The sequence below is a fragment of the Rhinatrema bivittatum genome, chromosome 9 (assembly GCF_901001135.1).
Source record: "Rhinatrema bivittatum chromosome 9, aRhiBiv1.1, whole genome shotgun sequence".
Taxonomy (NCBI): Eukaryota; Metazoa; Chordata; class Amphibia; order Gymnophiona; family Rhinatrematidae; genus Rhinatrema; species Rhinatrema bivittatum.
Window position 1 is genome coordinate 73,495,710 of NC_042623.1, and position 14,791 is coordinate 73,510,500.

General features: G+C 44.2%; 1 protein-coding gene across 11 annotated transcripts in view; it reads right to left on the reverse strand.

Moving 5' to 3' along the window:
- BRD1 (bromodomain containing 1) overlaps positions 1–14,791 on the reverse strand; it is a 569,207-nt gene that overhangs the window by 356,401 nt on the left and 198,015 nt on the right. For all 11 annotated transcript variants that reach the window (XR_003858664.1, XR_003858665.1, XR_003858666.1 and 8 more), the window contains exons 4-5: positions 4,746–4,877; positions 1,832–1,960 (exon numbers count right to left, since the gene is read on the reverse strand). Coding sequence is in view for 8 of the 11 variants with exons in the window: in XM_029616229.1 (XP_029472089.1) it covers positions 1,832–1,960; positions 4,746–4,877 (261 nt within the window). In the remaining 3 variants the exon portion in view is untranslated. The remainder of the gene's footprint in view (positions 1–1,831; positions 1,961–4,745; positions 4,878–14,791) is intronic.

A 14,791-nucleotide genomic window follows, 5' to 3' on the forward strand; every position in this document is an offset into this window, starting at 1 on the left:
CCACACACACACACACACACAGAAGGCCCGTAGGCCACACACCGTAAGCAGAGCAGGCAGGTCAGAAGGCCCGTAGGCCACACATACACAGAAGGCCCGTAGGCCACACACCGTAAGCAGAGCAGGCAGGTCAGAAGGCCCGTAGGCCACACACACACAGAAGGCCCGTAGGCCACATACCATAAGCAGAGCAGGCAGGTCAGAAGGCCCGTAGGCCAGGTAGGAAAAGCGAGGAAGAAGGCCCGAAGGCCGCGCAAGGCAAGGAAAGGCCCGAAGGCCGCGCAAGGCTAGAGCAGGGAGCCCAGGTGAGCTCGATGCCGAAGCACCGAGGGAACTGTCAGGCAGGGTTATAAGGGCCAACCCAGAACATAGAGTGGACAGGGGAGATGGCCTGGGCCTGTCAGGAGAGCCAGCACTAGAGGGACCCCTGGTGGTGAGGCGGTTGCACTGCAGCCAAAACTGTAACACAGACAAATTAGACCGGGTGGGGAATAAATGGTGGAACTCAACAGAAGAACTAAAAGGCTGTGTTGGCTGGCTTGGTCTGTGAAGGCCAAAAGAAAGACAGAGAGGCCACAAAAGCAAGAGAAAGGTGCCAAAAGGCCAGTGGTGTGAGAGGCTGGAGGTCAAATACTGGGTTTGGGCAGGGAGAGAGAGGGGAGTAGCCATACTTGTTGGCAGGAGGCCTGCCATGGTCAAGGACAAAGTGAAAGTTTCACCACATGACAGTATTTGTATTAAATTGCTGATATTTTTCCTTTATTTTTTATTCTCATTATACCCCCCCTTTGAAGAAGTTTGCTTACAATGTATAGAGAATGTAATATTTCTTTTTTATAACTTTTTCCCTAGTTTTTATCATGTACTGTATGATTATTGCCAATCAAAGAAGTTTTCTTGGTTTTATATTGTTAAAATATTAAGTAGAAATAAAACAAGTTTCCACATTCTCAGGAAAGCTTTGAAGGCTCTGTAAGATGCTGAACGTTGGCGCCATTAGATGGCATAACCTACCTTGTGAGACTGATAAACCTCCTTGTCCTCGGAGTTTTACTATTTTTAGCTAAATAATAAAAGGTATAATAATAGAAATCCATATTCAAACGCCATTTAGAGAGAGAACGTAATAGTTGCCCATCTAAATGGCTTACCCAGGTATATAACTAGTTACCCAGCTAGAATTTAGCCGGTTAAGTCGGGGGCGTTCCAGAGGCAAGTAGGAGCAGAGTTAGCCATATAAATTAACCGGCTAACTTTGATATTTGGAGTTAGCTAGTTAACTTATGTGATTAACTATGGTCGGGCCTTAGGGCTGTCCTACAGTTAGCCAGTTATACATAACTACCTAACTTTAAGATAGCCGGGCATAAATCACTGAACATACCCTGTTAGTAGCTGAATATGGTTACATGGAGAGAGCCCTGGAGAACAGTGCCATGGAATAGCATATGAACTTTCTGTAGAGGACTGTGATAATCCTTCTGCCAGAACAGAAATATTTAGACTATTACAGCAATGACAACTAAAAGATTAGTAAAATGGCATGCTTTTGTATCACACTTTAATACACCATTTGATTAATTTACAAATCATTTTCTGACAAATGTTTCGAGTTGCATGTGGTAGAAGAGTTTTGGATTGCATTCTTAAAATAATCAACTTGCACAATGCATACAATAATTTGTACAATACAACATTTGCAAAAATAATTTTAAAATGTAACAAATTGTAAATTTCCAAGTATGCAGTTTTAGGTTCTGATATAAAGGAGCACACAGATTAGTTCTGGCCACTTTGCATTGTACCATTAGATAACAGAGTCAAATCCCACCTCTTTAAGGTTTACTGGCTGAGCAAATATGCGAGCAGGATCTTTTTCCTGCAGTTGGTCCAGGATGGAACGCAAGAGTACTGTGAAAGGAGTCAGCTGGAGTTCCATGGCAACTTGCTCAACTTTGAACTAAATAATGAAAACAAATAATCAGATTCTAAATTAATATACTAACACAGAAAACAATGTTAAGCTGCAGTAACAAAACAAAGTTATGTTTTATTATTTATTTAAACTCATTCCAATTATGGGTCCCATTACTAAATGGATTACAATTAATAAATTATACAAATAGACAATACATTTTAAAACAATAAAACAATTGAACATGATAAAATTAACATTACAAAAAGGTGGTTTGAGGGTATCTTGCTATACAACCAAAATGTTAACTATTTTGATAACAGAAAGTACCATATTCGCTTCCTCATCTTTACATTTCTCTTCCTACAAAGCACAATAATTAGAGAATGAAGCACAGCTCTGCTTTTCTATCACTAGAAAATCCCCCATAGTACTCTAGAAAGAATTTTGACAGAGGCGTGGTACACCGGCTGGCAAGAGCAAACATATATACTTGACAGCTAAAGGTTCAAAACAAAAATTCTTTTTAAACATAGGTTTTAGAAAACAAGTGCGTACTTGTATCATTTTAGGAGATCACTTTTTGCCTTCAAATCTTTTTTAGTTAGTTCCCTGACATAAAGGTACTTCATGCAAAGGCAATACATGTTTTGCTAGTACCACAAAATTATACTAGAGATCAGCATCAGAAAAGTACATAAAAGAAAAAAAAGGTCACCTTTCTCAGTCTCAGTGTGCTTAGTATAAGAACATAAGAACATGCCTATACTGGGTCAGACCAAGGGTCCATCAAGCCCAGCATCCTGTTTCCAACAGTGGCCAATCCAGGCCATAAGTACCTGGCAAGTACCCAAAAACTAAGTCTATTCCATGCTATTTTGCTAGTAATAGCAGTGGCTATTTTCTAAGTCAAATTAATTAATAGCAGCTAATGGACTTCTCTCCTCCAAGAACTTATCCAATCCTTTTTAAACACAGCTACACTAACTGCACTAACCACATCCTCTGGCAACAAATTCCAGAGTTTAATTGTGTGTTGAGTGAAAAATAACTTTCTCCGATTAGTTTTAAATGTGCCACATGCTAACTTCATGGAGTGCCCCCTAGTCTTTCTATTATCCGAAAGAGAAAATAACTGATTCACATTAACCCGTTCTAGACCTCTCATGATTTTGTGCCATTCAGCACAGAGCCAGATGCGGCCATCATCCAAGAACAGCTCCATCCCCTAACCAACCTGCGAAGCTCTTCATCTTCCATGCCCAACTCCACTGATAACTTGGCAACATCCACCCACAGTCATAGAAATAGTCAACATCTTGATCAGGTCCTAGGCACTGTAGTAGATGTAGTGGCCATAGGTAATAGACATCTTATGGCCACACATTCCTTGAAGCCACTGGGTATGACCTTCTTGGAACCAGATGTTTCAACAACTTTTCTTTTTTTTGTGTGTAACATTGAAAACTGCTGTTGAGGAACTGCCAAGGCAGTGAGGAAACAAGACAAATAACAGAAAATAAACTGCTAAAAGCAGATAAATTAAAAGATTCTAAGAGAGAGAAGGTACCCATCCATGTGGAAGCTCAGACAAAAAAAAGACTAAGGGGCTCACAAGGCAGTGCATGCGGGAATTTCCATGCATACTCAGTAGTAAAACTTTACTGAGATAGAGAGATAGGTCCATTTGATGGTGTTCAATGACATAACCCATGTGACATGGCTAATTCAACCCTGCTTGTCATCGACAGAGAATGGAGGAGATGGGAAAGACAAGCTACATAAGTTCAGTGGAGCATGCAGAAAGCTCTGGAAACTCCAAACAAGCTCCAGCTTTAGGTTTCACCTGCCATCAACGTACATGGATTTCATATCCTGCTTGTCAACAAAAAATTCTCAGACTCTAAGAATCTAGTTTTTTCCATGATTAATACAGCTACTACTGTACTTTATGCAAGTGGATCTAAGGAAGCAAATCAAATCGTGTAGTTACACGATGTTAGGTTCCATATTAAGAGCTGCCACCCAGGAAAAAGATCTAGGCGTCATGGTGGATAACAAATTGAAATCATCAGTTCAGTGTGCTGCTGCAGTCATAAAAGCAAACAGTATGTTGGGAATTATTAGAAAGGTAATGGTGAATAAAACGGAAAATGTCATAATGCCTCTGTATCGCTCCATGGTGAGACTGCACCTTGAATTCTATGTACAATTCTGGTCACTGCATCTCAAAAAAAAGATATAGTTGTGATGGAGAAGGTACAGAGAAGGGCAACCAAAATGATAAGGGGAATGGAACAGCTCCCCTATGAGGAAAGGCTGAAGAGGTTAGGGCTGTTCAGCTTGGAGAAGAGACGGCTCAGGGGGGATATGATAGAGGTCTTTAAAATGAGTAGATGTGAATCGGTTATTTACACTTTCGAATAATAGAAGGACTAGGGGGCATTCCATGAAGTTAGCAAGTAGCACATTTAAGACTAATCGGAGAAAATTCTTTTTCACTCAACGCACAATAAAGCTCTGGAATTTGTTGTCAGAGGATGTGGTTAGTGCAGTTCGTTTAGCTGGGTTCAAAAAAGGTTTGGATAAGTTCTTGAAGAAGAAGTCCATTAACTGCTATTAACCAAGTTTACTTAGGGAATAGCCACTGCTATTAATTGCATCGGTAGCATGAGATCTTCTTTGTGTTTCGGTAATTGCCAGGGTCTTGTTGCCTGGTTTGGCCTCTGTTGGAAACAGGATGATGGGCTTGATGGACCCTTGGTCTGACCCGGCATGGCAATTTCATATGTTCTTATATTCTTAAAAATAGATTAAGCAATTGAATTACCTGCTCTCGTTTTAATTTTTCCCGTTTTCGTATAAGTTCAATCAACAGACGTGCTCTTTCCAGGTCATGGCGTAGTCGTTGCCAGTACTTCAACTTCTTCTTTAAGGCTTGTGTTTCCTCATCACTTTCCCTCTAGGAAAGATCACAAAATATGCTTACAATCGGAAACTTTTATAACTTACAAAAAGATTCAGAGAAAGCTGACATACTACTTAAAACAGTTTAGAAATAATCATTTGGGGGTCATGTGAATTGCAAAATTTCTTCCTGAATTATTTTGGTATTTATCAATTTCCCTAAACCAGAGTATTTTATAACAGTTAGAACATTTTTAGTATTGCCTGCATTTGCAGCCAAATTTTGAAGATAATCTCACACAGTTTAGGATGCATGGAAAAAATCTCCAAAGTCAACTAAAAGATTTATTTGAAAAGCTGAATATTTCCTTATTTTATTTATATTGTACTTGAAACAAATAGAAGAAATATTAAATGTTTCATAGTATCACAACAATTAAACCCCGAAACAATGGAGAAATTACTTACCTGATAATTTCGTTTTCCTTAGTGTAGACAGATGGACTCAGGACCAATGGGTATAATGTGCTCCTGATAGCAGTTGGATACGGATCAGATTTCAATCTGACGTCAGCCCTAGTAGATATACCCTTGCAGGAAGCTCTGCTCTTCAGTATTTTCTTCGAAAAGCAATTGTGGATATATGTGTGACTGAACAACTTGATTAACTTGGTTAACTTGATTAACTTGAACTGGTTGATGTGGATATAGCTGGAGACCGGCAGTGCACTCAACCAAGAAACGCCGACACCTAGTAGGTATGGGTGTCCTAATTAGAGGGAAGCTTGGCTTACCCGTGTTTTTCTTGCTCTCGGGGCTTCTCAACCGAGGTTTCCGTGTCGTGGTCAGGATACTGAGTCCATCTGTCTACACTAAGGAAAACGAAATTATCAGGTAAGTAATTTCTCCATTTCCTAGCATGTAGCAGATGGATTCAGGAGCAATGGGATGTATAAAAGCTACTCCCAAACTGGGTGGGAGGCTGCCCGTGGCCCACTTAGTACTGCCCTTGCAAATGCTGTGTCCCCTCGAGCCTGAACATCCAGGCGGTAGAACCTAGAGAAAGTGTGAATGGACGACCATGTCACCACCCGACAGATCTCGGCGGGTGACAGCATCTTGGATTCCACCCAGGACACTGCCTGGGCTCTAGTAGAATGGGCTCTGACTTGTAGAAGTGGAGGCTTGCCTACCTCTACGAAGGCCGCCTTGATAACTTCTTTGCTCCAGCGGGCTAGGGTTGCCCGTGAGGCCGCTTCCCCTTGTTTCTTCCCGCTGTGAAGAACGAACAGGTGGTCCATCTTTCATACGGATTCCGACCTTTCCAGGTATCAGACTAGGAGTCTGCCGACGTTAAGATGGCGAAGGCAGCGAGATTCTTCCGAGTCCTTGTGCTCGTCTGGCAATGGCAGCAAGATGGTTTCGTTTAGATGGAAGTGAGAAACCACTTTTGGGAGGAAGGGAGGGGATAGTGCGTAGCTGTATGGATCCCGGTGTGAACCTGAGGAACGGTTCTCGACAGGACAGTGCTTGAAGCTCAGAGATGCGACGGGCCGAACAGACTGCCACTAGAAAGGCAGTCTTCAATGTTAGTAGGCGGAGGGACAGACCGCGGGTGGGTCTGAAGGAGGCTCCTGCTAGGAAGTCTAGGACTAGATTGAGATTCCATAAAGGTACCGGCCACTTTAGGGGTGTTTGGATCTGTTTGACCCCTTTCAGGAAGCGGGAGACATCCGGGTGAGAGGCTAGGCTGCCGCCCTCTACCTTGGTTCTGTAGCAGGCCAACATGGCCACCTGCACCTTGATGGAGTTGAGGGACAACGCTTTCTGTAAGCAGTTCTGCAGGAATTCCAGAATTGTGGGAATTTTGACAGTCCACGGAAGGATGTCGCGGTCTTCACACCAGGCTTCCAATATTCTCCATATTCGTATGTAGGTTAGAGATGTGGAGAACTTGCGTGCTTGGAGCAGAGTGTCAATCACCGCCCCCGAGTATCCTCTCTTCTTCAGGCATGTCCTCTCAATGGCCAGACCGTAAGAGAGAATTGAGTTGGGTCTTCGTGGAGGATCAGGCCTTGTTGGAGCAGATCCCTGTGTGGAAGGAGAGGGAGAGGGCTCCCTGTCAGTAGTCTTCGCATGTCTGCGTACCATGGCCTTCTTGGCCAGTCCGAGGCCACTAGAAGTATTGGTCCCCTGTGATGTTCTATCTTGCGGATGATCCCACCCAGTAGCGGCCATGGGGGGAAGGCGTATAAGCAGGATTTCCTGTGACCAGGCCTGGACTACAGGGTCGATCCCTTGGGATTGTGGTTCCTGTCTGTGACTGAAAAAGTTGGGAACTTGGGCATTGGACCGGGTTGCCAGGAGGTCCATGGCTGGTATTCCCCAGCGGTTCACTATCAACTGGAAGGCTGTGGCCAAAAGCATCCATTCCCCTGGGTCTAGACTCTCTCTGCTGAGGTAATCGGCAGTGACGTCTTTTCTCACGATGTGGGCGGCTGAGATCCCTTGTAGATTTGTTTTTGCCCACACCATTAGGGGGTCTATTTCCAGGGACACCTGTTGGATTCTGGTTCCTCCCTGGCGGTTGATATAGGCAACTATCATGGCGTTGTCTGACATGACTGACAGATTCGCCCCGGAGTCTGTGACTGAATAGTAGACAGACTAGTCTGAGTGCTTGGGCTTCCAGTCGGTTTATGTTCCATCTCGACTCTTGCTTGTCCCATTGCCCCTGGGCCATCAGTTCCTGGCAGTGGGTTCCATCTCGACTCTTGCTTGTTCCATTGCCCCTGGGCCATCAGTTCCTGGCAGTGGGTTCCCCACCCTCTGGGGGAGGATGTGGTTGTGTCATCGGAGGCACCAGTTACATGTGGACAAAAGTATGTAGGCCTTTGAAGAATTCTACCCAGGAGAAAGATGCTGGGTCTAAATAGAGAGGCGCTGCGTCCCCAGGGAGCCCCGTTTGAAGGAGGCTCCTGCTGGGGGTAGCGAGGTCCGGTGTACTGTCAGTGGATCCGGATCCCAGTGCCGGCTGGGGACGGTCTTGACCTGGTTCACCCAGAGCCTCCATGCACTGTAGGCACAGGGCCTTGGCCTCTTCGTGCTGCACCGCTCTAATGTGGCATGCTGGACAGACATGAGCCTTGAGTTTCTTATTTATTTATTTAACAGTTTTATATACCGACCTTCATAGTAAATAACCATATCGGATCGGTTTACAATTAACAAGAATAAAAAACTGGGGTAACTATTCAAGTAAACGAAAGATAACAGTAAGTAGGAATGAGTCAAAGTTACAATCAACAGGGAAGAGAACTTGGAAGCTTGCAACAAGCTGGAAAGAAGATAAGGCAGGAAATAAATATGAAGTGATGCCATAGGGCGTACGGGTTAAAGCTTAATGGTGCTTTAACCTGGGAGAGTCAGAGTCCATTCGTGAGTATAATCATCATAACGGGTAAGCGTGAAGGACAACTAGTGATTGTCTGGTGGGTCGGTGAAGGCTTGGTGAAAGAGCCAGGTTTTAAGTCTTTTTCTAAAAGTTAACAGGCAAGGCTCCACTCTGAGACTTGAAGGGATGCTATTCCAGATAGATGGGCCAGCTATCGAAAAAAGCTCTGTCTTTGGTCATCGAGAGGCGTGAAGCTTTAGTAGGGGGAAATTTCAGGGTGCCTTTGAGAGTATCTCTAGTTGGTCTGTTAGAGGAGTGGAGTTTGAATGGGATTTCCAGGTCGAGTTGAAGATGATGATGGATAGTTTTATGAATTATGGTGATTGATTTGTATAGAATTCTGAAATTAACTGGTAACCAGTGTAGGTTCCTGAGGATGGGAGAGATGTGTTCGCTGCGGCTGGTACTGGTCAGCAATCTCGCAGCCGCATTTTGTAACATCTGCAGTGGTTTGGTAGTGGATTTGGGAAGGCCTAGGAAAAGGGCACTGCAGTAGTCTATTTTGGCGAACAGTAGCGCTTGGAGGATTGTCCTGAAGTCGTGGAAGAATAAGAGTGGTTTAAGTCGTTTTAGAATCTGTAATCTGAAGAAACAGTCTTTGGAGGTTGTGTTGACCATTTTCTTAAGGTTTAGACGATTGTCTAGTATTACCCCAAGGTCTCTAACCTGCTTGCAAGTAATGTGAGAGATGTGTGGAGATGGTGGGGAGATATTGATTTCGTTTGAGAATATGTGGAGCAGCTCTGTCTTGGAGGCATTAAGAACCAGGTTTAAACTGTTGAGTAGATTTGTGATGGATAGAAGGCAGTTGTTCCAATGGGTGAGCGCTTTTGAGATTGATTCTGTTATCGGTATTAGAATCTGCACGTCGTCTGCGTACAAATAGTGAATTAGGTTGAGGTCTGTTAACAATTGGCAGAGGGGGAGGAGGTAAATATTAAAGAGGGTAGGAGATAAGGAGGAACCCTGAGGTACGCCAAGAGTTGATTTAGTTAGGGGTGACTCTTTATTGTTGATTTTGACTTTGAAAGTCCTATTGCTGAGGAAGGACTTGAACCAGTTGTGGGCAGATCCGGAGATGCCGATGTCTGTTAGGCGATCCAGCAGGATGGTATGGTTGACGGTGTCAAATGCCGCCGAGATGTCTAACAGGACCAACAGAAAGGAGTGTCCTTTGTCCAACCCCATGATAATATGGTCAGTAAGTGAAATGAGAAGGGTTTCCGTGTTGCGTGATTTACGGAACCCATATTGCGATGGGAATAGGATCTTGTGGTCTTCAAGATATTCAGAAAGCTGGGTGTTTACCAGTTTCTCCGTTAGTTTGGCAACAAATGGGAGGTTAGAGATGGGTCTGAAATTAGCTGGTACATTAGGATCTAAGTTGTGTTTCTTGAGGAGGGGCTTGAGTGAGGCGGTTTTTAGACTGTCTGGGTAGCTTCCTTGCGTTAGAAGGCTGTTTATGATGCCGGTCAGAGGTCCTGAGATCACATTTGGGATGAGAAGCAGGAGTCTCGATGGGATGTTATCAGCCGGATGGCTTGATGGTTTCTGCCTTTTTAAAAGGGATTCAATCTCTTTAGTGGAGATTGACTCGAAACTGTCAAATTTGGGTCTAGTAAGAGACTGGAGATTCTCACCTGGCTTGGGAGGTGTAGTATTTGAAGGCAGGAGGGCGAGTGTATTTCTTGTCAGGTGGTGCCATGATTAGTGCGCGTAGGATTGCAGAAACCTCCGGTTTGTGTGTTCAAGTGTTCGCCAGGAGGCTTAGTTATGCGCTCCGAGTGCGCCAAAGTTGTGTGTGTAGGTCGTATGCCCGCTCAATAAGATGCGTGCGCGCCGCTGTGCGCACGGTGTATACTAATGTGCCCGGTCCAGTTAAATGTGTGGGTGTGCGCCCGGCGCCCTCTTGCGCGTCACTGTGCGCATGGCAAGTGATTTTGTGCGCACGACTCGCCTCTGTGCACACGGGTCGAATCGGCGGACAGGGTGGCGATCAAGTGAAAATGATGACAGCGACCACGTGAGCAATATGGCGACCACCTTGAAGGGTCTCCACGTGGGAGGACACTCGTATCGGACCGGGGTCTAGCCCGGATAGGGCTGATCAACCTAGTAGCACTGACGCCGGCTGGCGATCTGTGCAGCTCTTCGAGCCTTGGAGACCGGAGACTTTTAGAAAGTTTTCTACCTTACCTTGACTCGGTGTTTCCCGGTCTCATTCTGGGCAGTCTCTGCCTCTCAGCCGCGCCCGATGCCGGGGGCTAAGTCCATGCCGGGGACTGGCTGCCGGACCGATGCCTACCTCTGGGGGATCGCGGAAATCACCTCAGGAATTCTCAACTGGGGGAGGGACCCGTAGGTGTCACCGCAGGACAGCAGGGCTTGTCTATAAAGGTAAGATTTCTTCTTCGTTTTGGATTTCTTTGGTTAAAATACTCTAATGCTGTGCAAGCGTGTATAGAGTCCCTTATGGAGATGGAAAATACTGAAGAGCAGAGCTTCCTGCGGGGGTACTGATGTCAGATTGAAATCTGATCCGTCTCCAACTGCTATCAGGAGCACACTATAACCCATTGGTCCTGAGTCCATCTGCTACACGCTAGGAAATAATATAGTTCAAAGAAGCCTACCACAGTTTTACATTTTCAAGTCTTCAAAGATAGAGAGAATCCAATCTCAATAAAATAAGAAATAACCTCAACAAGATATTAAAAAGCATCTCTGAATGGCCAAAGGGACTGGGGAAAAAAGATAAAGGAAAAAATACATATATATTTCTAGACCCTGCCCCTTTCTCACATCCTGGAGCAGCCACTGCTGCTTCTCTGTGCCAGATGCTGTTCTTCCTTCCAGCCCCAGGCCAGGATTGCTACTTCTTGTTTCAGCTATGGGCCTCCAATGCTTCTTTCCCGCCACAGAAGCTGCTGCTTTTTCTGGCCCCAATCCCTCTTTCCAGCCCAGGCTGCCATGGCTGTTTCCAGTCTGAGTAACCATTGCTTCCTCCTTCCACCCTGCCCTGGATCCTCTATCTGGCATAGACACCAGGTTCCAAATTGTAGTTACCCAGGCAAACTTTTTTTTTTTTTACTTCGGCCCTAAAATAAAGTCCTCAGGCCCCCTCAGCCAGTCGGGTTTTCAAAATATCCCTAATGAATGTGCATGAAAAATATCTGCATACAAAGGAAATAGTGCAGGCAAATAAATCTCATACATATTCATTAGACATATGCCAAATATTCAACTGGCTGGGGGCCCTCAAGGACCAGTCTAAGCACCCCTGATATAGACTATTAACAAGCATATTTATTTAACAATATTTATTTTTCACCTATAGCAACATGTCATGTTAAGTGGATTACAATTTAAAATCATAATATAATACATAATCAAAAAAATAACAAAAATAAAACCACTATTAATTAAAAATTCCTGTTGAACATCAATGCACAATACTTATCAATACAATAAGCTTGCTTAAAAAAAAAAAGTTTACACACATTCCCTAAATATACTGATATCTTTAAGGGCACATATGGTTGAGATCAGAGAATTCAATAGCTCAGGTCCTGCTACTGAAAAGTGCCTTAAATGTATCTCATTCAACCTTGTAATCTTGATAATAGGAACGGACAAATTCTGGTCTTCAGAACTCAGTGCTTGATTAGGCATATAAGTTTGCAAGCAATTTGCTAAGTAACTGGGTCTATCAATTCTTAATTACTTGAAGATCAAGACCAAAACGTTACATTTGATCCTATATCTTATGGGTAGCCAATGATGCTCCTTTAACCTAGTAGTGGTATGTTCCCAGTGGAAAGTAGCCGATATAAGTCATGCAGCTGAATTTTGCAATACCTGAACTGCCTGTAGGCAGGAAGTTGGCAGCCACATAAATAAAGAATTACAATAATTTATGATAGATAAAACAAAGGCTTGAACAACTGCCCTAAAATCATTCACTTCCAGGACACATTTTAAATGTCTCAAAAGCCTAAGTTTAAAATATCAAGATTTTAAAATTTTATAAAGATGATCCTTAAAGGTCAACATATTAGCAAATATAACACCAAGACTACATACCGATTTTTGAAATGAAATCATAGATCGCAATATAGAAAGTGAACATATGTTATATTTACATAAAAAATCCGGTTCACACGAAAAACATTTCATCTCCGTTTTATCAACATTCGGGATCAAAAGATTTTGTCATCCAATCATTAGCCACCCAAATACTTTCCGCAAGTCTATTAAGAACTGGTTGTGGGACACCTTTTACAACAAACATCTGTAAGTCAACTGTATGCATTCTAAAAGGGATTTCCAGCATATTCAGAAGCGAGCAAAGTGGTCTTAAATAAACATTGAATAATGCTGCTGCAAGAACCTTGAGGCACACCACTTGGGATATTAAACCAATCAGACTAATCTCCACCCATAGAAGCTTGCTGTAATCTGTTTTCAAGATATGATCAAAACCATGCAAAAACAGTTCCTCCAATCCCTAGGGATTTTAATCTATGTAATAGACCACTATGAGAAAGCAGATGTTGCTTACCTGTAACAGGTGTTCTCACAGGACAGCAGGATGTTAGTCCTCACATATGGGTGACATCACAGGATGGAGCCCAATCACGGAACACTTTTGTCAAAGTTTCCAGAACTTTGACTGGCCCCTACTGGGCATGCCCAGCAGGGGTCCCCCTTCAGTCTTGTTTAAAAGCTACAGGCAGTGCCGAAACATAAAATAAAAAAACGTAACGAACCCAACACCGCGGGGTGGCAGGAGGGTTTTGTGAGGAGAGAACTCCAGGTGGCAGCCCTGCAAATGTCAGGAAGCGGCACCGATCGTAGGTGTGCTACTGTAGTCGCCATGGCCCTCACAGAGTGTGCTTTAACATGGTCTTGAAATGGAATGCTCGCTTGCTGATAGCAAAAGGATATGCAGTCCGCCAACCAGGAGGAGAGAGTCTGCTTACCCACAGGCTTCCCTAACTTGTTAGGGTGGAAAGAGACAAACAATTGAGTGCTTTCCCAGTGGGCAGCTGTACGGTCTAGGTAGAATGCTAGAGCCAGTTTACAGTCAAGGGTATGCAGAGCCTGCTCTCCTGGATTGGAATGGGGCCTGGGAAAGAAGGTAGGTAGTATAATGGATTGATTGAGATGAAACTCAGATACTACCTTAGACAAGAACTTAGGGTGAGTGCGGAGTACCGCCCAGTCCTGCAGAAGTTTAGTGTAAGGCGGATAGGTAACTAGGGCCTGTAACTCACTAACTCTGCGAGCTGAAGTGATTGGCAGAAGGAAAATCACTTTCCATGTGAGATAGCGAAGATCACAGGAGTGAAGAGGCTTGAATGGTGGTTTCATGAGCCGACCCAAAACCAGGATGAGGTCCCAAGAAGGGGCTGGAGGACGCAGTGGAGCCTTGAGGTGAAGCAAGCCTTTCAGAAAACTGTATTAAGTTGTTGTATCTGTAAACCGGAATGAAGGCAGCCAGCTAATTTCCGGTACATAAAAGCTTTTAAATAAATAAATAAAACGTGTTACAAGGGGTTGTACTGATATAGGAACATGCCAGACACCTTTATGGAAGGCGGCTACCGCACTGACATGCATTCTGATGGAAGAAGTTTTTAGACCTGACTCTGATAAGTGCCAGAGATAGTCCAAAAACTTTGTGATTGGACAGGTAAAGGGGTCAAGGGACTGAAGAGCACCATGACGTGAACCTGTTCCATTTGTAAGAGTAATATTTTCTTGTGGAAGGCTTCCATGAAGCAATCAAGACACAAGAAACTGGTTTAGAAAGGTTAAGTGGCTAACGATTAACCTTTCACCATCCATGCCGTCAGGGACAAGGCATGAAGGGTGGGGTGGCGGAGGCATCCGTCGTTTTGAGTGATCAGAATCGGGTCCTTCCCCAAGGGAATGTGCCTGCAAATGGAGAGATCTTGCAGTATTGGGAAGCACACTTGGTGTGGCCAGTGAGGTGCTATCAGGATCATAGTTCCCTTGTCCTGACGTAACTTCACGAGAGTCTTCGAGAGAAGAGGAAGTGGAGGGAATGCATAGAGTAGACTGGTTGCTCAAGAGAGGGAGAATGCATCTCTGAGCTGAGAGTGTTTGCTGCGAATGAGAGCGCAGAAGTTCTCTACTTTGTGGTTTTGAGGAGACGCAAAGAGGTCTATTTGAGGATATCCCCATTGTTGGAAGATGGAGTTCGCTACCGAGGGGTTGAGAGACTACTCATGCGGTTGAAAGATGTGACTCGGCTTGTCTGCAAACATTGTCCACTCAAGTAGGTGGCCCTGAGGTACATCGAATGGGAGAGCTTCCGCCCATATCTGTGCAGCTTCCTGACACAGAAGGAAGGAACCCGTGCCTCCCTGTTTGTTGATGTACCACATGGCCACCTGGTTGTCCGTCTGGATCAGAATAACTTGATTTGAGAGGTGATCCTGAAATGCCCTGAGAGCATATCTGATTGCTCGAAGCTCCAGGAAATTTAT